The following is a 21305-nucleotide window of genomic DNA, read 5'->3' as shown; positions in this document are numbered from 1 at the left end:
GTTGAGGTGGAGTCGGATCTGTAGAGTGTTGTGTATTATTTTCATTCTTCCATCCAAAAGTGAGGTTTCCAGGTATATCAACCCCTTCAGTCATTTTCCTCTCTTCAAATATTTTTGCCGTCCATGTAGCATTCCCTTCGAAATTATTCAGTTAAAAGAAAAATCTGGATGGCTCGCTAGACTTCTTAATCCGCCACTGAGGAATTCTGGATTGTATAAATTTTGAACATTTGTAAATGGGGGAACTTCAAGGTGATTAAACTATCAAGATCTCAAGGCGGCATTAATCGGATTAGTTGAAAAACACAATTAAGTCTGTTTGAATTTTCTTCTTGTGTATCTAGCACGGCTCTGCAAACGTCAATTTTCACCAATTTCATTGGTGGAAAATGCCCATTTGACCGTTGCGACGCTGTAGAAATCAATGGAATCGCTCGTGTTCAGTTAAAAGGACATTTAGACTGTTATTATTACTAAGAAGGCCAATCCTAAAATATATTAAATGAAAACTACGTGACAAAATCTATAGCGAGTTTCATTATTACTTTTCCGCTGCGGTATTCTTTCCAGCCTAATGATGGGCGGGAAAATTGATAGTGTCTCGAACTGACCCCATGAACTTGCAATTTGGCAACGTCACCTGTAACCTGAGAGCTGCTGTCAAGCTCTGACCAATGGAGTAGGTTGTTTTGAAAACAGCAGAGCAGCGCAACGTTGCCAAAATCGCTTTAACATTTTCCTTTTTATTAATTAAAATTCTTTGTAATTTTAAATGAACAGCTAAAGGAACGATCGCATTAAGTCGGTTTCGCCGATTTGCTAGATCGGATTCGACGTTTTTATTACGGTGGCGACAATCCCTTCGTGGCCCCAGGGGAAGCTGATCAAACCGAATAATTTATCAGTTCAGTACATTGTTCCCCAGGCAGTGTTCTGGAGCCGCCTCTAGGGATTCTATTTACGTCATACGAATTTCCTTTCTGGCCTGAGGGGCATCCCCATCGCGTTCGTCTCCACGTTTTGATTGTTCATACGTGAGGAAATTATGAAAAATTGCCTGTATCGACCTCGATCTTCTAAGAATCGTCCGGTTTATCTTTTGTTCGTCGAAGGAAAAATGATTTATGGTCGATATTTTGCCCATAAAGAAGCGAACTCTCACTCGCGTAAGCATAATTAAATCAGAACTTTGTCTCAATCGATCGCGGGCCCCCCCTGGCCATGTACACTTATGAAATTACACACGCTCTTTCACGAAAGTAGAGGAACTGGTTTTTGTCCGGCTCGCACCCGAAGAATTTAAATTCGGTTCAAATACATTATTCATAACCGTGATACAATGAACCACCTGTTTGTTGCCCTTTTTTGTTCCAAGTGGCTAAATTACTAATTAAATTATTATTAAGACTTGATGAATGTGTGTCACACTAATTGACCATTGCCCAGAAGAAATGAAAGAATAATGGCTAGTTCTTTTCCGAGCAAAAACTCTGTTAATGGCGTAGTTGCAGCTTGAAAGTCTTGCGACCAAAGTACTTTTCTTGGGGAGGTTCGCCTGCTTTTAGTTCATTAGCAGCATTGTTTTCAGGCCGCTTTTTAGGACGAAACACAATCTTTTATATGAGGCAACAAAAAACAATATTAATAAATCTTTCTCTGTGACGGGAGCTTTTATGTTCGACCAACAATCCACAAATTTGTATGGACCCAACGAGATATGGCCAGAGGCGTTGCAGGTTTCGTGCTTAAAAAGTTTTAGTTAAACGTCAGAAGTACATTCGAGAGCAAATCATTGCTGGCTCTAACCTTTAAAATGCGGAAAAAGCGGACAGTCAAGCTGGAAAGCAAGAAGGAAAACAAACATTATGCCTCAATTCACTCAAGGATCGAAAATTGCTGTTTTACAGTTAAAGAATGTAGCAGGCTTGAAATAAATAAATAAATGAATAAATAAATAAATAAATAAAATAAAAACCTAGAAAGACTTCCGGTGAGTGTAAATTAAGTTCTACAGATGTTCAGATTAAACTAGAGCCTCGGGCACTTCGTCGTTGGTTTCATTAGGAGTTCATACATTAAATCAGATTAACTCAGGTCAGTTCAGATGGGCGATTTTTTTCAAGAGGTAGCAAGGGTGAACCATGACAATTGGGCCATCCTGTATATCTCCCTGGATTTAAAATCCTAATTTTTCTATCTCTTCTGCTGTATAAGTAGCAGGAACGTAGGCCGTTTATGCAACTACTGTAATGTTTCCCTTTCTGCGATAGATTGTTAAGGGCACCCCATAAATTGAATTTAGCTTTTAAATGCCGTGAAGACAACTTTTTCATGTCTCATAGCAAAAAGAAAAGTGTGCAATTAAAAGTGAGGTTAGTCACATTTCCTTGAATTCGAAATATTTCATGTACATGTTGCAACGTCGCAGTCAGCTGTGCGACTCGAGCAGGTCACGTGTTTCGCTTCGATTATCGTTTCTACAATAGGAAGCAGGAAATTTGATTAGGTGAATCTTGGAGGGAGATTAATTTCCGTATTATTATTCCCGTTGCATAGTATTTTTTTCATCTAGCGTGAATGATAGTGTGGGTGCAACTGATGTATGATAGCTGACGACCGCATTATACAGTCGCGGACAAAATTATTCGCATGTCTAATGATGTTATGATAGTTCATGATGTGTCAGAATGACGCAGATATATTTTCGTACTATTCTCGTTGTACAGCAGTTTTTCGGCTAGAGTGAATGATTACGTGAACGAAACTAATGTATGATGCCGTATGTATTACCGTGGACAAAACTGTTTATAGATCTAATGATGTTATGACAGTTCGTGATGTGTCAGAATGACGCAGATGACTCAAAGCGGCCATTAGTGCGCTCTTTTTGATTCGCAGTACATAAAAAGCGACGTTTGACCCGGAGTCTACGCCTCTGGTACACGAACAAAAGTCCGTCTATCCGCCGCTTTTATTAAACTTTTCAGGATTGATAAAGGGCCGAGGCAGAACACAAGTTCGTTAATGAATAACCTGAACAAACGCGAAAGTTTCTGAAAACGCTGAAAGGCGAGATAAAGGAATAAAGGTCCCGGAGCACTGGAAATACACTACAGCAGGTCACATAATGGGGCTGTTTTCTGACGGATAGATTTAGCGCCCGATTCATGCCGGCTTCCAGCTTTCAAAATTACCGAAGTAGCATAATAGAGACGCTCGTAATAAAGCTCATGAACGTAATTGTGCACCTTTCGGGAGCAATTTCGAGATGGAGGGGATTAATTTCAGGTTTTAGGAGGTTTCTCGAGCATCACCACTATAAATCACTAATTTATTAAACAATTTAAATTCGTGAGATTTTTCTCGGCCGGTTTAACGCTATTAGGCAAAATATTTCAAAACCGACTATTAATTATTGTTAATACATAACAAAACGGGTGTTAATCGAGCACTGAATTACGAGGTTCTCTCTTGCATTCATTATAATTCCGATAAGTCGTTTGTAAATAATCTTTTCCCATTAGTTATGGTAAAATATGTAACAGGTTGTTTTATTAATTTCTTCAAATCGCCGAGAATGAGGCGTTTCACGTCTCGTGAACCATACACAATATCTTACGAATGTCAGGAGAGAAACCGTTTATGCGGATACAATAAATGCTTGAGCAAATTTATGTCTTTTAAAAGTAATAATTACCATTCTCGAGAAACCAAAGCTGCGTCCATCTTTGAAGAAGAGTCCCCTTACCTAAAATGAGAAGAAGTGTCGATCAAAACCTTTGAATTGGGCTGCGCAGCTTCCTGTTTGGATTAGGAAACCGGTTCATTTGCATTAATAATAAATATTGAAAAATGTAATTGTTGAGAAACCTGTTCGACAGACGATCGAAGATCGAAGCTAAGCGCACAATTCTTCTTTCCGCACTTTCACATTTCGCTCTTAAAGGCAACGACCATTTTCTGTGTTGTTTATAATAATAGCTTTATTAATATTGAGAACAGTAATTAAGGGTTTATAAACCCAGCAAAATGGTATTTGTTCATTTCCAACGGGACAATGACCTCAAACGGAACAAAAACCTGACAAGGAGAAAACGGCATTCTCTCGAGTAATTCAGGCAAAATCGAAAATTGGCAACGCAGCATAGTTCATTTGTCATCAGGGCTGTAGCTGTTCGATAGGAGTGACGTAATGCGAGCTGGTGTCAAAAATTAATGCAACGCTGCCAAGAGTGGTCAAGAAGTATGAGTTTTCATTAATTTATTTATCCATGAAGTCGCGCTTTACATATTTCGAATAAACTATGTGCGTTCGGTTGTAACTTTCTTACAAAAACACACCAGCTACGACTAAAATCTCCTCGAGATTTCTGGAAAATGCCTGTCCTAATGGACGAACAGATTCTCCTTTAGGGAAATTAAAAATTATTGGGAAAAAGTTTTTCTTTCAGCCACCACGGACTCGACATAGACATGTCAAATCAATAGTCAAACATCGCTTAGCACCCCATGCGTTGTTTTACGATTATCGAAATTCCAATACTTTTTAGGAATACTACATAATGAGATATTAAAAAATATTTTTAATTTGGCAATCCAAACAAATCTCAGACGCTCCCCCTTTCGCTCGTCCCGCAACATCCCAATCGTTACATGGGTGCAGAAAAGAGCATTTTACCTCATTGATTTGGGGGTGAGAGGGACTATTTTACCGCAGTTGAAAAATGAATTTGATTTCAGCACTCGCTTTTAACGGATTTTTATTGTAAGTATGGCTCGGTGAAAGCTTTAGTAAAATTTGCCTTCGCTCTTCAAAGCCATTCTAAATATCTATTCAAGTTGGACCTGTCGAAGCTTTGACGTTTGTCAATTTCTTGCAGATGTGACATTTTTATCTAAAAAGAATAACCTCTAAAAAGATTTTGACGTCTGTCGAATTCATTGACATCTGACTTATAATACCATTAATGCTATAGCTTCTTGTAGGGCCTAGACCTGAAAAAACCCACGAATTAACATTATTAACGAATTTTGAAAAACATTTCTATCTAAACCGGTATTGGCGATAACACATTGCAGTATATACAAAGTAGCTCGTATAGATTTCATCAAGCAAATATTGCCTGATGTTGGATCATTAGTATTAATTAACGCTCATCATCCTAATCGCGCTGTTTAACTGCCTTTAAGGTAATTAAAGGTGTCAAAACGTGGACTTGTGAATTCTGAGATATTTGTTCAGGCTGATAATTCCCATCATGCTCGTTTAATTTACTAATTAATGTCGATAGAAAATGTATTGTTTCTAAAAATTTATTCCATCAGTTTTTGCTCAGAATGATTCAATTCTTTTCATTTTCTATGCAAATCAGGAAAATACAACTTAGTGCCTTAGAAGAACAAATCGGGTATCCACACACCTGTTACTAAATGAAAGTCGCTTCTAGCAGAGGATCCCGTTAAGGGTCAGGCGTAGAGAAAATGACACGTATTATTTATGTACTTTTTGTTTTTTTAAATGAGACCAGAAGAGTAAAGAAACACCTTCTCCTACTTTAGATAAGTATGGTCAAATATTCCTTCTCACATCTAACCAATGCGGTAAAGTGCACTTTTTCGCACGCGAGTAGGAAATCCATTACCAATAGTATCAAGTTTGTCAGGGCTTTTGAACTGATTTTACGGAAATTCGGATAAATTTTTGGGAATTCGATATTTTCCCTACTGGAGATTTCCGAAGAGCTTTTGCTTTGAGTGGTGTTTTCACGAATTATACGAATTTTACGAAACTTTTTGGAAGATGACTAAAAACTGAAAAAAAATTTAAAATCGTTGTTCAAACGCCATCGAGCTGGCTATTGAACTCCCTTCAAGTTTGCTCGCCTAACTATTTTTTTATAGCTCGTGTAGGCCCAGTTGGGGCCACACTGTATACATACGCAGACTAGTGTAGCCCTCAAGGTGTTTGGCTGCGAATATCCGACTGATGCAAATCGCAACGGTCTGATCCCATTAAATAATAATTAATCTTAACACAAAAAGCCCAGAAGCTTTTAACAAGCTCCCCAAAGATAAACTTTGAGTTAATAATGGCACGTTATTTACATAAAAAAGGAAAAAGTCGCAACCCTTTTAAGGCAGCAAGAGTGTCATGTTAACGGAGAATCAGGGTCGTATTCGGCACATCACCCACGTCCCGTTTGGGCCAAAAATTTGAAATACCCCATCCGCATTGTAGATTTTTCTGATTTGCGACTGCCGAGTTCTTCGACGAGGGTGCCAAATTACATGGCCAAAAGAGGGTTTTTTTTCCGAGTTCGTTCCTGTAAATAGGGCGCAGTCTCGTGGTCATGATTATAAAAACATTAAAATCGGAGCTCGAAGCTGGCCCGACAATCTCATTGATATGCAAGGCCGAGCTTCTCGACCGGGGCACAAAAGGAAACTTACAAAAGGGATACGTCGAGGGATATAATGACATGCATAGTATAAAAGGACACCTTTGTGTGAGACGTCGATTCGATTTTTGCTGCCTCTTTGTGAATTTTCCCCACAGAAGTTCGCTGGTGTGTTATTTCCAGGATAAACCCGCACGTCCCACTTTGACTCGGGATGGCTTTTGTGGGAGAGAAAGTCGGGTTTAAATTACCCATCATCCGTAATCGGTTCACATGTGATAAGCCGGCTGGACGTCGTCGGAAAGTTGCCGGCATAAAACTTAATGGAAGGATAACACCGACGGCCTTACGACGCTGCAAGGATATAAGAATTATGATGGAAGAATATAAAACTTTCTTCGTTAAGCTCCCGGAGAGAAAATGCACCGGTCCCTGGTGATTTCCTCTAACGAGAAACCCGCCCTGGCGCTCAAGAAGAGCTCAGTTTTATGTATCTATCAAATTCCACATTAATCACCCCAATTACAAAGAGTATCGCTTTGATGTTGTTCTAATTCGGTGATTCCCTGGTAATTATTCTCCTTACGTCATCTAAAAATATACTCTTTAAAAAGAGCGTCCTCGGCCCGAATCAAAAACCGGCGTTGTTTCGTTTTCCCAATAATTTTCCGCCGCTGAAAGGAAATAATCCGGTCGGAAAACATAAAAGTGTCGCGTTATTGCTTTCAGGAAAATAAGGTAAAAGGAACAATAGTTTCGGGAAATTAATCTCGAGCAAAGCCCCACGTAATAACCGGGAACGTAATAATGTGTACTTACGGGGAAGTGTTACATACAAAAGGCCCTTGAGGCCCTCGAACACAGTGCAGTAGAACCAAAGCCCTAAGCTGCCGTTGAGTCGACATGTACCTACGCATTGTATGCAGGAGTTCGTTGTATTTTCAGGATTTTTCACCTGCAAATCCGGGAGGGAATGAAGAGCAATTGCAGATCAGCTTCCCATTCTTGTGATTTTTAAAGGGTGCTTAACGAGCGAACCCATTAATCTCAGATAAGAGGGCCTATCACCAACACCATACCTTGCCCAGATTCACATTGAGATTGACCAAAGGCCGAAGGGAACTGCATAGAGCCTGCGCGCACCCGGGCAAGGTAGAAAGACCGCTTAACAACCTCAAGAGAAATATAAAGGCGTTGATAGACCATTATCGGCAGGACCAATGGTGGGAAGTGCGCCAAGAAAGCGAACAAGACAAAAGGGAATTATATTGGCAAATATCATTGGTACAATCAACGGAGATGAAGCAGTCAGACTGACGAAGACGCGTGCGGCTGCCCGAATTCGCCATAAGTCAATCGCCGCCAGGCCCAAAAACTCCTCCATCGTCAGCGATTCGTTAGTGAAAAAGTCGCAACATTTGTTGCTTTCAAAGGCAGCCGGAAAATTTCCCTGCAATTCTCGCATTTCAGGGGTTTCCAAACTTGCTGCAACCTCCACTTTGATCCTCTTGGAATTTAGACTCAATCGGGTTGAGGGCAGCACTTTTCACGGAAAGCCGCTGAAGAAATGGCCAACTAGAGATGTTCCGGCCTTAAAATCGTTTCCCAAGGGTGCCTACCTACAAGTCCACCTCGCGTTGTGTTTGAATAACGATCTTGCCGCCCGCAAAAGACTTTATACAATATAGTAGAACAGGTAAGGCACGCTCTCTCACGAACACGCAGTATTTCAAGTCTGACTGTATAATTTGTCTCTTATCGTGTAATTGTTTGAATAATTCATGGCGGTGTCTTATTTGTCGTTGCGGCCACTGAAGCTTAAGATTTCGCTGTTATCGACAATCGATTATTTTTTTACTGGTGATTGATACTCTTTGCCAAGAATGTCGAAGAAGAGTTTGCAATGGCGATTAAGGGGTGACATTTCAGGACTCGGCTCAATATCCGAGAATAATGAATAAGGTGCCATTCAGAGACGGGGATTACCGATATTACGCCGCCTGGATGTAATTGTGTAGCCATCAATAGCTGAGGGATAAGCATACACTTTGGTAATCCTTGTCGCATATACCAGTGGCGCCCTTTATTAAAATTTATCTGAAGTCCCAGGGCTAAAAGGAAATTTTAATTTTTTGCAAATGAATGTTTTTTTAAATTTTCGCAACGCGTGGAGGGCGCGAGAAAGGGAGGTCTACTACCATTAGGATCTACTAGAGTTGTGAACCCCAGAATTCATTGATCAGGCCAGATGAACCATCAACCTGTGACCCGATCAACTTGGTCGTTAACCACTTTTAAAATATGAGGCCAGAAACCTATCCGCACCTCCACGCGGTGGCTCCTGGATGCCTCCTTCCCCGAGTCTCCGAGCAAAACCAAAGAGGTCAAACCGATTGTACTCATTCAGCTTTGACTGGAAAGAGGAAGAGGTGTTGTATTCTTACCTAGAAAGAGGAAGAGAGGCGTTACATTCTTAACTTGAAGGAGCGAACATCGTGAAGAGTGCATGCTGAGCAGTGTGAAGAGCGGCAAAGGCCGCAAACTCAGGCAAGTTTTCAGCGGCAAAGCAGCCGGATTCAGCTCAGAAACGCAATAGTAGCAATCAGATAGAGGGAACTTTCAAGCACAGCTGCAGCGAAACAACTAGCGAAAGACGAGTTGACTAAGATAGGAGCAACTCGCACCTGAGCTTTCCGATCCTGAGACTGTATCCTTCAGAGATTGCTTCGGAGGCGAAAAAGGTAGGAGAGGAGCTTCTGAGGATCCCACATTACACCCGAACACCAGGCCGGAGATCGTTTTCATGACTTTCCTCGTGACAAAAACTTTTTGATACAGAAGGGCCAAAGCCCGATTCATACCAGGGGTCAAGTGTAATGTACCCTTAGGCTACGCCTATGAATTTTCATTACTTTGGTGGTATGTCCAGGATGGCCATATGTTGGGAACCCATTATTTTCCAATAAGGGTTACCCTTCATAAAACTTTCACTTCTTTTCCTCGTCAAGACAAAAGTCTAAAATATCCACATTTTGCTAAAATCTCACTATAGCTACAACACCCCCGTAAATAATCTTTTCTTACCATTATCTTGACGTTACGGGTTAAGGATTTAGAAAGTTACCATCTGTGGATTGTCTTGTTAATTGCCTAAAACCGGAGTACGCCTATGGGTACTGACCCCCAGATTTGGTACTTAAGATACCCCGAAGGTTGTAAAAGGACCATAACTATTTTGACCATTACGATTATAATAATATAACTCGACGCTCCCGGAATTTTGTCACTTCCCTCATTAACTCTTGGCTCTCTCTATTGAAATGTCAGTTTAATCCCGAGATCTTTAGTTTTGTAAACGATTAAGGGTTGTGTGTGTCATAACGAGTGGAATAAAAATCTACCAAAGTGTTCCCGAGTTTTGTTTCGCGAGTTCCATTACACAAGCGTTCACACTCATATCGCGTATTTGAATGCGTGGAATTGTGACATAAGCGTGACACTCCCTCTAGTGGGACTACCCTGATTACTTTCAACCAAGGCCTGCTTTTCGCGTGACTCTGTATGGTGTTCCCGAAACTCCTCATCGTGGTCGAAATTCTCTTGTGCGTAACCATAGTGCGTCTGCGCAAATATCTATAGAGTCGCCTAGTGCAGCGACAGAGGTGGGAGAAACTCGCAGAGTTCTCCAACTTTGACAGATCCCTTGGGCGCAGTTCCGGAGTCGAAGGAGGTAGGAGCGGCACTTCGGGGAAATCCCACACCGCCCGGCCGCCAGAACACCAAGAAGATTTTCTTCGTGACAAAGAAAGTTCTTCGAAAGATTCTCTTCACGAGGAGGTCCTCGCTCAACGTCACACTTCTTGCAGAGTCTGTGCTCTTCTAATCTGGTCGCGCGTTGGTCTGACGACGGGAGGTTGTGCTTTTCCGGAAGAAGAGGAGGACTGAGTTATTGTCGCTGCTTGAGATGTATTTGAGCCCTCCTCGTATGGAATGCAGAGAACTAAAAATACCCCATAAAGACACAATGCGGGACGCATAACTCATACCGATTTTTTTCTTATAAACACACACCACTGTTACTCTCTGTGTTTTCGTGTTTTGGCAATACATTAGATTTAGGCCGACTTTCAATTGCTTTGAAGACATCTTTATAAATTCGTCTCCGACGAGCCGAGCTTTGGAATTTAATATGGACATTAATATTCCCGAGGGAGTTAAAATGCTTATTTGTCATAGTTGCTTTTATTTATAAATAAGTACATTAAAAGACTTATTCCTGGACGTGTTAGGGGATTTATGGCAGTGAGAATTGTCAGCGCAGAAGGGCGATTTTATCGCAACGTTTTTAATTGAAGAAAGCTCCTCAAAAACTCGTCTCGTTAAGTAGAATTATACGATTATGCTTTGCCATTATCTGGGGGAATAATAAAAATTCCGAAATACGCTTTGAAGCTGAAACATCTTCAAATCGCGTTAATAAATTTTTATGTTTATGGAATACGCACCGTACAGCTAAAGACAGATTTGTAGATATGGGTCTCGTAAAACGTTGAGAAACGTTTCACGCCGGCGAAGATTTTATTACAATAACATTTAACATATTTACGATAGAACGAATAAATACCGATCTATTGCGATGAGCTTTGAAGTGAAACATAGCAAAATCCTCCTTTCTCTGAATTAGCCCAAAAACCTAAAAATAGAGCCCGCTCCGGAAAAGGGTTTAACTGCCTCCCGTATTTATAGGCTCATACATAACAGAGAATGCAGATGTTCACCGTCTTCAAAAAAGCTAAACTTAAAAAAGGCCCCTTTGCACTTGAGCCCCATAAATTAGAGCATTTAGATGACGCTCTATTTGCAGATATCAAATCAGGAGCGATGATTTAAGAGTAGCAGTTTTGTTGCTTTCGCCATTCAAATTTAGTCTCTTTTCCGAGTCTCGCTTGTGTTCTGGCACCGGCTCAACTCGAAAATATGAATGAAAGGCACCTTTTTCTGCACAAGAAACATGCAGAAAGGTGCAGGCTATAAATATGAGGATTTTTGCGGTCAGCTATGCGCTAAGCCGCATCTGGGCGAAGCAGTACGGCAAGTGTTGATTTATTCTAGTTCCGACATAAAGATTCTGCACGGGGAAAAATTCATAGGTACCACATAGGAACAGTCGGTTAGTCCAGTGAGGCAACCTTTGAGGTGATCAATGAAGATTCCAGGGTCGTATGGGGAAAATTGGGCTGCTGCTGAGCTGCCAAACGCAGTGTCCGCGAGAAAGATGTCCAGCATGGGGAGGAATAGGTGCATAAATCATTTAAGAGATTCCTTTAAGTGATTGGAATCCTGCTCTTATGGGTTCTTATATTGTTTAAAAAACCAATGGGCATAGGGATTTTTGTAGATAAAATGCATTGTTATGGGCAAGTCCTAAAGGAAACGACACAGAACATGTGAGTGTCAGGGACCTTAAAATATGACGATTTGTTGTATTAAATTTGCTATTAAATAGCATCGTCCGTTTGTTAGTTACTTTACATATAAGAAATCCCAACTCTTTTAGACCTTACGTTACCTTCACCCTTATTGAGCACCTATCGATTTCACATTTCTACCAGTTAAAGATATCGATAAGAATGAAACATGTTCCAAATTTGGTTGCGTTGTAACGACGCATTACTGAAGTATATCGTTTTTTTACAAATTTACAAGACAAATTCATAGGTCAATATCTCCTCAACTATTAACCGTAGAAAAAAAATTCAACAAATCGCTCTTGCTCCGTGTCGGTTTCGTTATGACTCATCCTGTACATAGGGTGTCCAAGATAGAATGATTATAATTTTTTTGATACGGCCCTGATAAGTTTTTGCCCATTTTGAAGACAATTGTCGAATGTTTTTTTGCTTCTACGCTTTTATCAGCATTCCAATCGGTTTAAGTCTCCTAAGTGGTTTGTTCGAAAATTGAGGTGTTTGCCAATTGAGGGGCTGACACAGAGCTGACCGAAGCTCGACGTGCATGTAAAAATCGGGTCAAGAGCCCTAATTTTGATTGAAATTGGAGGATGGACTTCTCTGGGCGCGAACCCGTGATTTGTCCGCGGTGCGAAAACCTCATTAACGACCGTGCCTCGTACATATACCTCATTACCCCACTCGCCCGCGACTCATATTTAGTATTTATGACCTCTGTATCCACTTAGTGCGTGTGTCTTAACAGCTGACAGCTTCTCAAATAAAAATAAAAATCCCGGTAAAAATAATCACAGCAGCAGCCGTTGGATCTTGTTGTTCTTCCAGTGCTTTTCTGTCGGCCCGAAACGGACGAAATCAGACAGGAGATGTCGTTTTATGCTCTTAATTATGCAAGGAAGTCGCGCTTAGGAGGATTATTTTATTGTGACGTTAATATCTGACATGCGACGGCATAAGAGGCCTTAAGACGATGCCTCATAAAAAAGAAAAAAAATCAAGGTTAATTTTTATCTCTCGCCGAGGGCCCTCCTTGAAAGAATGCGCGGAAAGAACTCTATTGAATCCAAAGCAATTCCGTATAGTGACTGCAGTAGGCGAATTAAAAACGCAATCCATTGCAGAAATGAACATGCCCGTTTGATGTAAAAGGTCGTCCATTAATTCATAATGACCGAGTAGTCTCCTAGTTTGCCACTTATATTTCCTTAATCCCTGAGAGCACAAACGAAACCGGGGCGGCCGCGATGGCCGCATACACTGATGAAAACCTAATGGTTATATCTCTTTATGACGGACAAGATCAAAGGGCGGACTCTGGTGCATGGTGAGAGTTTGTCTTTTTTTTACCGGACTCATCCCATCTGCAGACAGTGAGTGTAACGTTATGCCGGACCCGTTTTGTGTGCGAGGTTGATATCTAAATTGGCTCGACGATGACACGAACGGGGGCGAGGGCGGATCTTGTTAAGAAACTTAAAAGTGGGTTATTTCTCGAAGCTACGTGGGAGAATCCAAAGATTACCTATGTTGTCTTCGGTTCAGGAACTCGTAGAATAAAGAATTGAGAAGCGAAGACCCTGAAAACCGCTAAAAGCCAGACTGATTGTGGCCTCAATGAGTACGCACCAAAAGCGGCCTAGCTTGATGTGGGTTTTATGGTTTGCGTAGGTTTTCAATGGCTGATTTCAAAATCTCATCAAACTGCGCAAGATAGTACCACTGGAATAGGCTCTAAACCAAATTAACTTCCGTTAACGCGGAACAGGCATGAATCGGTACCGATTTTTAACGTGCTATAGGCTATAGAAAATTCTTTTTCAAGGGTCCAGGACCGCAACGGGGGTATCCAGGGTCAATGTAGCAGCTATATAACCCTGTTGAACTGAAAAACAGGTCTCACCAGAGCCCTCGTACCCTCGCTCCTCTTTGGGTCAAGACTTCATCGTGAAGTTGCCATACCGATTCGTCGTCTTTAGGACTCAAATTTTTCGAAAAATAATACCCAGCAACATAAAAAATAAAATGCGACAAAAGTAACCGGAGTATTCTGCGCAGAACGCACCCAAACAGGCCACATTATATCAGGTACACTAGTGGTGCCCTCCTTACTGTAATAGCAGTTTACGCGTACTGGTGTCCCCTCCCCTCATTATAAATCATGTGGTTAAAAACACGTGATTTTTTGACCTTGAGGGAAAAATCTCTTTATAGTTAAGCGATACCACCGAACACACATTTATCAAAGAAGTTTCAATTGACCTCAGAACTTTGATGATAAACCCCCAGGTACTTGTGCTCACGATTCTGACGCTTGTAAGAAAATAAATTGGTGATGAGCCTACAATGACCGCCGCGACCACCAGATTTATATAAATGTGACTTTTTCTTTGAGGGCTTTAAAAGGATTTGCACGCTCGACGCCTGTTGAAATTGAGGAAGATTTATAGAAGCGCATCAATAACGAATGCACCATTATAAAAAATGATATTCAGTTATTGAATAAAGAAGAAAAAAAATAATATGAAAAATTGACTTGTTTTGAGATCGACTGCACGCATCTGTTCTGTGCCCATTACGTTGCGAAGCATCTTGTGTGTTCGGTATATTATTGTATAAGCCGAAGTGCCTATCAACGTGTTACTGAAAGCAGAATATCTTCCTATAATAAACCAAGTAGACAAAGGAACTAGCGGAGATGAAGTTCGCCAAAGCAACTAAACAGATCTTAAGGCACATCCAAAGTAGAGATACCACCATTTATTAGGCGTGAGACATTAGTTCAATAAACAGCGACACCGTGTGTCTCATAATTGTCTTTTTCAATTATTAATTAGTTTTCTTAGATCCCTCATCGGCGTTCTTATAATTAGACGTCGAACTTTCGCAGTTCATCTATTATCTCTGCTGACAGCCGGGCGCGCTCAAGACCGAAAGCAATTTGTTTCGAGTATTAAGAAGACACAGAAAAAGTTCGGAACTTCCACTAAATTTCCGTTTTCCCGGTTTAAGTAAAACGCGGGTTGTGTGCAGTAAGTAAGCCGCAATATGGGCCGTGCATAATGCATGCTGCATAAAGCAGCGGGAATTTGAGGGGCTCCCATCAGGGCATCCCCTGCATCCTAACATCACCTACATTATACGTAGTCGGAAACTGTAATTCATTTTCAACCGGACGCCAGTCAATTATTTAAAAATTGACGTCCCTGAGTGCATCATTTCTTTCGGTTGCGCGCATTCCCGAAACAGTCGTATTTTGTGGAGAACTGCGCCGAACGGGGCCCCTGGACGAGCCCCCGGGGGCCAATTCCTTCTTGTTTTACATCGTTTTGTTTCTAACAATCCGGGGCATAACTTTCGTATCGGGAACATGTAAAGTTAGCTTTAAGAGCACTCACTTTTATTGAAAATTGAAATTCCGGCCGGCTTTTGACAGGCCGTAACTCAATGTTGAATGATAACGATTACTTTCTGGGGCTTCGATGGATTACAAAGAGGATCGTCCGGTATAATGGACTCTCCGAGGCGGTATTTTCCTCTTACACGGGGAGGAGTTTGCGTGTCAAATTGTTAATGATGCCAAAACGTGAATTCGTCCAGGACAGATAAACACACATCTTCAATATATTTTTATTGCCAGTTTGATGCGCATTTATCAAACATTATTTATAGCCTCGAAATGATGTTACATGAACACTTAAAATTAAACCTCAGTGTAGGGGCTTTGTGCGAATAAATGATGTAGCTGATGATTTGATAATGTGCAACTGTTGTAAGCGTCATTTAGCTGCGTCAGCAGGCCTGATGAGTCTACAGGGTGGCCCTTTCTGGGGCTCAACCGTTAAGACCCCGACCCCCCCGAATTGTGCAACTCAATTCGGCCGATCTCGAATCTTTCACGCCTGGCGAGATGCCCGAGCTCCAGAAACGGACACCCTGTATGTGGAGCCACTTCTTCGGGGCTAAAGACAAAAAAAATCAGACCCACGATTCGGATTCCCGAACAAAAAGAGTGGAAACGTGACAATGATATCGTCAGCCGATCGGATGTTAAATTATGCAGATGTATTCTCAAATCTCATGCAATTGTGCGGTAATTTAAGATGTCGAGGCCTGGTCGCCGTATTTTTCTCGTCTCAAACGACCATCTTTCGCGGTTGGTATTAAATTATCTACCGGCCTTAAACCAGTTCATGCTGGACGTTCGTCCATCAAAGAGCTCAAAGGTTGCTCAATGGCGAGCTACGGATTTGGCATTTTATCCTTCAGTCTCCTGGATATCGATTTAAGGACTTTTTTTGTAATTTTAAGTGCATCTAAAGTGAAGAAGCTTCTCATTGTATTTCGAGGATTTGAGAGACCTCAATCGAACCATCTAGGGGTAGTCAGGAATTGAGGGACGCCAACAGAGGCATCGTTAGGAAATACATACTGCTCAAATATTTTGAAAGTCTCTTGACAAAAGGTGGAGAAAGTTCTTTAACTTGCAACTTCAGGCACCTATTAGTCAGATTATACAGGGTGTAACATATCATTATGGAGACGTTTCAGGGGGCGATAGTACTCTGCAAAATAATAAGAAAATGTTAATAGATATATAGTCAAAACATGCACCATTTTCGACACAGAGAGTAGCAAAGTTTCACAAGTTTTCTGATATTTTGCATCTTTCTCACGGGTGCCTCAAGTTACATTTTTGAAATATCATACACCTGTTTTCTTTCAGACTCTCTAGCACAAAATGGCAAAATCGGCGGCAGCCATATACAGGGTGTTATGTTTTTTTAGGCCATGCACTATCTTATGGTTTGCATAGTTTTTTGGAACACCCTGTATGAATTCTGGTATCAAATTTAAATTCCTCCTTCGACTCTTTAGCTTTTTGGCCTCTTGTAGTATTTTCGTAGGGTTTGCAAAAATATCTATCGATGCAAATTAAGAATCTGAAGGAACTAAGGAAAAAATCATCGGGCTCAGTTATCAACCATCCGAAGCACTTTGTAAAGTTTAATCAAATTTCTAATAAAAATAAATTTAAACGAAAACAAAATTGTAAAAACTATTGAAAATGTGCCGCCCTGTATGTCGAAAATGACGCGTTTTTGACTATTGGTCTATTAGCATTTTTTATTATTTTGCAAAGTACTATCGCGCCCTAAAATATCTCCGTGATGATATGATACCCTGTATATGTAGAGATGTATTTTTGAGATTTTTATGGCTGAGTGTTAAAACACGCTCGCAACCAACCGAGCCATGGCGTTCATTGACTGATCAATTTGATTAATGCGGTTTCTTTAAAGATTTATCGAAGAACTGCCGAAGTTAAAGGTCGTCATACACTTCAGCATCCGGACCTCCGAAAAAAGCCGTAAACCGGATATGTGGTTCGAACGGGAAAAAATTCTTTTACCAGAAAAACGTATTGGACCTCTTGCGAGTGGAGGGGCCCTATAGCATCACAAATGGACCGCTCATCTCATGATCTGACGGTTTGTTTTCCTGTATTTTTAGGTCCTTATTTATAGTGCCAAGTATGACAAAATCTCGGACTGAAAAATGGCATCAATCATCGAGCCTATTTCAGAACCCATTATGCACCCTTCTTACCTCGGAAAGTCTTCCTAATTATAGAAAACAAACCTGATACCGACAAGAAACAAGTAAGTCGTTAAATCATTGTTAACTGAAACCAGAGTTTACACTCCAAAGGTTAATGAGAGGACTATACAAGTTGAGCCTCATTATAGGCCCGTGTTCTGGTGCGAGGACGACAGATTTAGAATCGGAGTGGCAAGTGAACTTTCTAGTAGTATTGCCCGCTTCTTGTGTCTTTAGTGATTTGTTATGGATTAACGAACTATTTCCAACATTTCTGAAAATGTATCGATGCAGCGTAATAACGCATAATAATAAGCGACTGCAGTCAACGGTCTGGCCTTAGGCCACTCAAGAGGAACAAAAATGCGTTAAGTACCAATAACGAGCGATTGTTTATGCATAACAGGCAAAAAGACGTCTCGAGAAATTATAGGTAGCAGAGTCTGTGAAGGAATTGTCCTGTTATTAGAGACGCCATGGAATGCACTTTCTCGTGCGTTTCATTAACGAAACCCCTGGTAATCCGGCAAAATATATTACGGTAGCCAATTATTATCGATGATCTAATCTACTTTTGTTCAGAAGTAATGGCCATAATTATTCCATCGGAGTCAGTGCAAAACGACGACGACGAGGAAACAAGAACAGCAAGTCTGGCCCGAGAGAGAAATGCGTGTAAATGTAAAATAATCAGGTGGGCAGTAATAGAGATAGCGCGTAGCTCGCAGCCCTGATAGAGATACAGGCTGGTTGTGCAACTACCGAATAAATACAGGGAGATACCATCACTTAAGAAACATGGTCCCGATTGCCAGTACCGAGAGAATTCTCAAAGTCACCGCTGGAGCGCCACAGACTCGATCTTGCCCATTGTGGTTTTCTGGGGTGGTACTCATTAAGATATTCGTTAAGATTATTCCCACTCAACTGCCCGGGCTGATAATTTGTGTATTTAAATCGACAACTTCATTATTTTAGCGAAATTAAAGTGGAGAGCCATTCAGTTTTAACACAGAGGGGAAGGATTTACGTTATTGCGAGGAATAGTTTCACGCGTTTTTTGATTCATTGGGCGGGGAAGAAAGATCTTCAAAGGAATGAGGGGAAAAGCGTCCTCCACCCCGTTTATCTACTTTCCGCCCCTTCTCAACCTCTGAGCGGCGATATCTCTGGAACCTGTGGAGCAATCGCCTTAAATAATAATTCTAACCGTCTGGAATAGCTCGAGATCTATATTATGGCATAATCCGGGCGGTAGTATCTCTTTCGATTTCTGAGATACTAAGTTATTCGCTGTCCATATATTAAACGAATCCCGGCAGCCTTTCAACCTTCATTTTCCTTCTAAACAGGGTGTCCCAATAAATAGAGCAATCGACTAGACTTGCCTGATTCAAAAGTTGCTCGTCTTATCCTACAGGGTGTCAAATAATTTTTTTCGTTTCTGTAAATTGGGATTAATTCCCAGTTTTGTTTTGATGGCCTCAGCTTCGCTTTGGCCTTCAATCTCTGGGTTTGGCCCATAAAGACCCAATTTCACTCCTAGTGACATAAAGTCCTATTTTTGCAGCAGCTGCTAGACATCTTTGACTCACTCGCATCGGCACATCTTCGAATCGAAGTTTGTGCTCGTCCAGAAATCTGGATTTCGTAGCTAGAATTGAAACTTCGACGAGCCTGATGGGCTCGCGCAGTACCCAAACCCCAAACCTGAACTCTTATAGAAGTACCCTGTAGGAGACTTGGAACCATTGCGGTACATACTTCGATTTTGGAAATTTTACATATGGAACCGCAACGGGCACCAACATAATTCTAGGTTCAAGCAACAGTCAATTTTCCCGCTCAAAATAGCAATACAGCTTAATGTCAATAATAATTAGTCATTGTTGCCAATTGTGTAACTGATAAACAGGCCTGGTTACGTAATCCGGCGTGGCATAAAAAACGTTCAAAAGCAATATTTGTTTGTAGCTTAGCTCATATTCTCGACCTAATTCTGATGCTCCCTGTTAGCTAAACTTCTTCAGCAAGCATTGAAACTTAGAAACCCGGCAACAGCCCATAACCTCACAAGCACCCCATCGATGATACCTCGTACCATTGCAAACACATACCTCATGCTATAATCCAGAGCTTCTGCCATATTGTCTCTATGCACAACCACTAAATGAACCAAGAATAGTCACGTGTACTATAATAGCCGGCACTTGCATTGAGTACCAATAGTACCATCGATGACTAAAATCGAACAAAACTTACTTGACAACTTGCCCGGTCGCCGAAAAAAGCAGAAAGTACATTATCAAAGTGCAAATATTGTATTTTATTCGCGAAGAAGAGATAAAACCTAAATTCTGTTTGTTATTCCCTAGGGGCACAAAGGCAATGGGTCTCTAATCTCTGGTATGCGAGCATTATATTCGCTATCTATGCCTGGATGTTTGCATTAGTCCAGAAAAGTACACTTTACAAATATGTTTCGAATCGTTGCGACCCTGAAAGTGAATAATGGCAATTTGGTGGGGATTATGCGTGTGATGTCATAGAATTCTTTGAAAAGAATACACCTGCATGGCAATACAAGAGAAAATGGGAAACTGTTGCCTCAAGAACACTGTTTTCACGGGCAACCTGAAAATGGCAACATTGCAACTTTCAATTGTTTTTTTAAATGACTGATGGAAACGGCTGATTGCATGGATGGTTCAAAATGTGGGGCAACATCCAAAATATTCTCCACGCATAGTTCCGAGTTGATAACGCAGCCCCTGATTGTCATTTTAAATGAATTAACGATGAAACCCTCATCATCCTTCATGTCTGACCGATGACGTTCCAAAAAACCCAATCGAATTTTTGTTCTGTTTTCTAAAAGACGTGGAGTTTAGATTGTTGTTTTCCTGCACATTTCCGCACCCCTGCGAATTTTTCCTAGCAATTTCCACTCATTTTTCCGACTGCAATGGGCGAAGAGACATGTTTTTGTGTTGATTGAAAGAATATTGAGTCGCGTTTGCACCCTTTCACAATATTGTTTGTCGATAACAGAAAATTAAATCGGCTTTTCTCCGGCGGAAATGAGTTTTCACATGGGGGAGCGTTGTCGACAATGCGAGAGCTGGTGTCTTCTCTCTGGAAATGTTGGTAGAGCGACCCTAATGGGAATTTCGCATTATTAGCTGGAGATATTTGAAGATTCGAAATCGGAAAAAGATTTTTGGTTTTGAGTGTTGAGCCCTTGTAAAATATGCTGGGAAAATGATCCGGGGTCAGAGAGCAAAAAGCGACAGAAAAATTCATTTTTTGATGCACCGAATTAGTCCACAATTTTCTCATATCTGACTTGTGGAAATGGCAATCTTGCAACCGTCTTTGTTTCACCGTCATAATGAACTGCGACATGATCAGCTAATCGTGTCACCTCGGCTACTGGTCAGGAGATGAAGTGACGCCGCCAAACCGCCATAAACGCCCTCGGTTTCCTAATAAAAATCGACTTTTCCTCGAAAATTTGCGTTTTTCTCGCAATTACTACGCCTCTGGTAATCGGCACAATACGAAACCTGCTGAAATATGTTCTATGATCAGCGTAAACTGTCTGGGTGACGGGCGTACGTAAGTACAAATACGCATTCGCTGAGTTAACAGAGAGAAAGGCCCCACGGGGGACCCAGCAGGTGCCAGGTCAGGCCGCGTCATTGGGATCCGATGAGTTCCCGTACTTAAAAGAATATTAATCATGTTCGTGTGGCCGATTAGTTACGCTGCAACGTTTCACTTTATACAGGTTTCCCCAATTTTTCCATTAACATTTGCACCTACGTCAGATCAGACC

The 21305-nt window shown here is 41.1% G+C and overlaps 1 protein-coding gene across 3 annotated transcripts in view; it reads right to left on the bottom strand.

Moving 5' to 3' along the window:
• The window catches only part of Sox102F (transcription factor Sox102F), a 95722-nt gene that overhangs the window by 58791 nt on the left and 15626 nt on the right, over positions 1–21305 (bottom strand). Inside the window, exon 1 of one of the 3 annotated variants that reach the window (XM_066396311.1) lies at positions 19585–19731. The exons of 1 other annotated variant lie outside the window; for it this stretch is intronic. In XM_066396311.1, coding sequence (XP_066252408.1) covers positions 19585–19613 — 29 coding nt within the window. In that variant the 5' untranslated portion in view covers positions 19614–19731. Of the gene's footprint in view, positions 1–19584; positions 19732–21305 lie in introns of those variants that run through there. One more of the 3 variants, XM_066396308.1, reaches the window with a different exon arrangement.

The sequence above is a fragment of the Euwallacea similis genome, chromosome 13 (genome assembly GCF_039881205.1).
Source record: "Euwallacea similis isolate ESF13 chromosome 13, ESF131.1, whole genome shotgun sequence".
In the NCBI taxonomy this organism is placed as follows: Eukaryota; Metazoa; Arthropoda; class Insecta; order Coleoptera; family Curculionidae; genus Euwallacea; species Euwallacea similis.
Note: the sequence above shows the minus strand (reverse complement) of the source record. Positions and strands in the feature narration are given on the sequence as shown.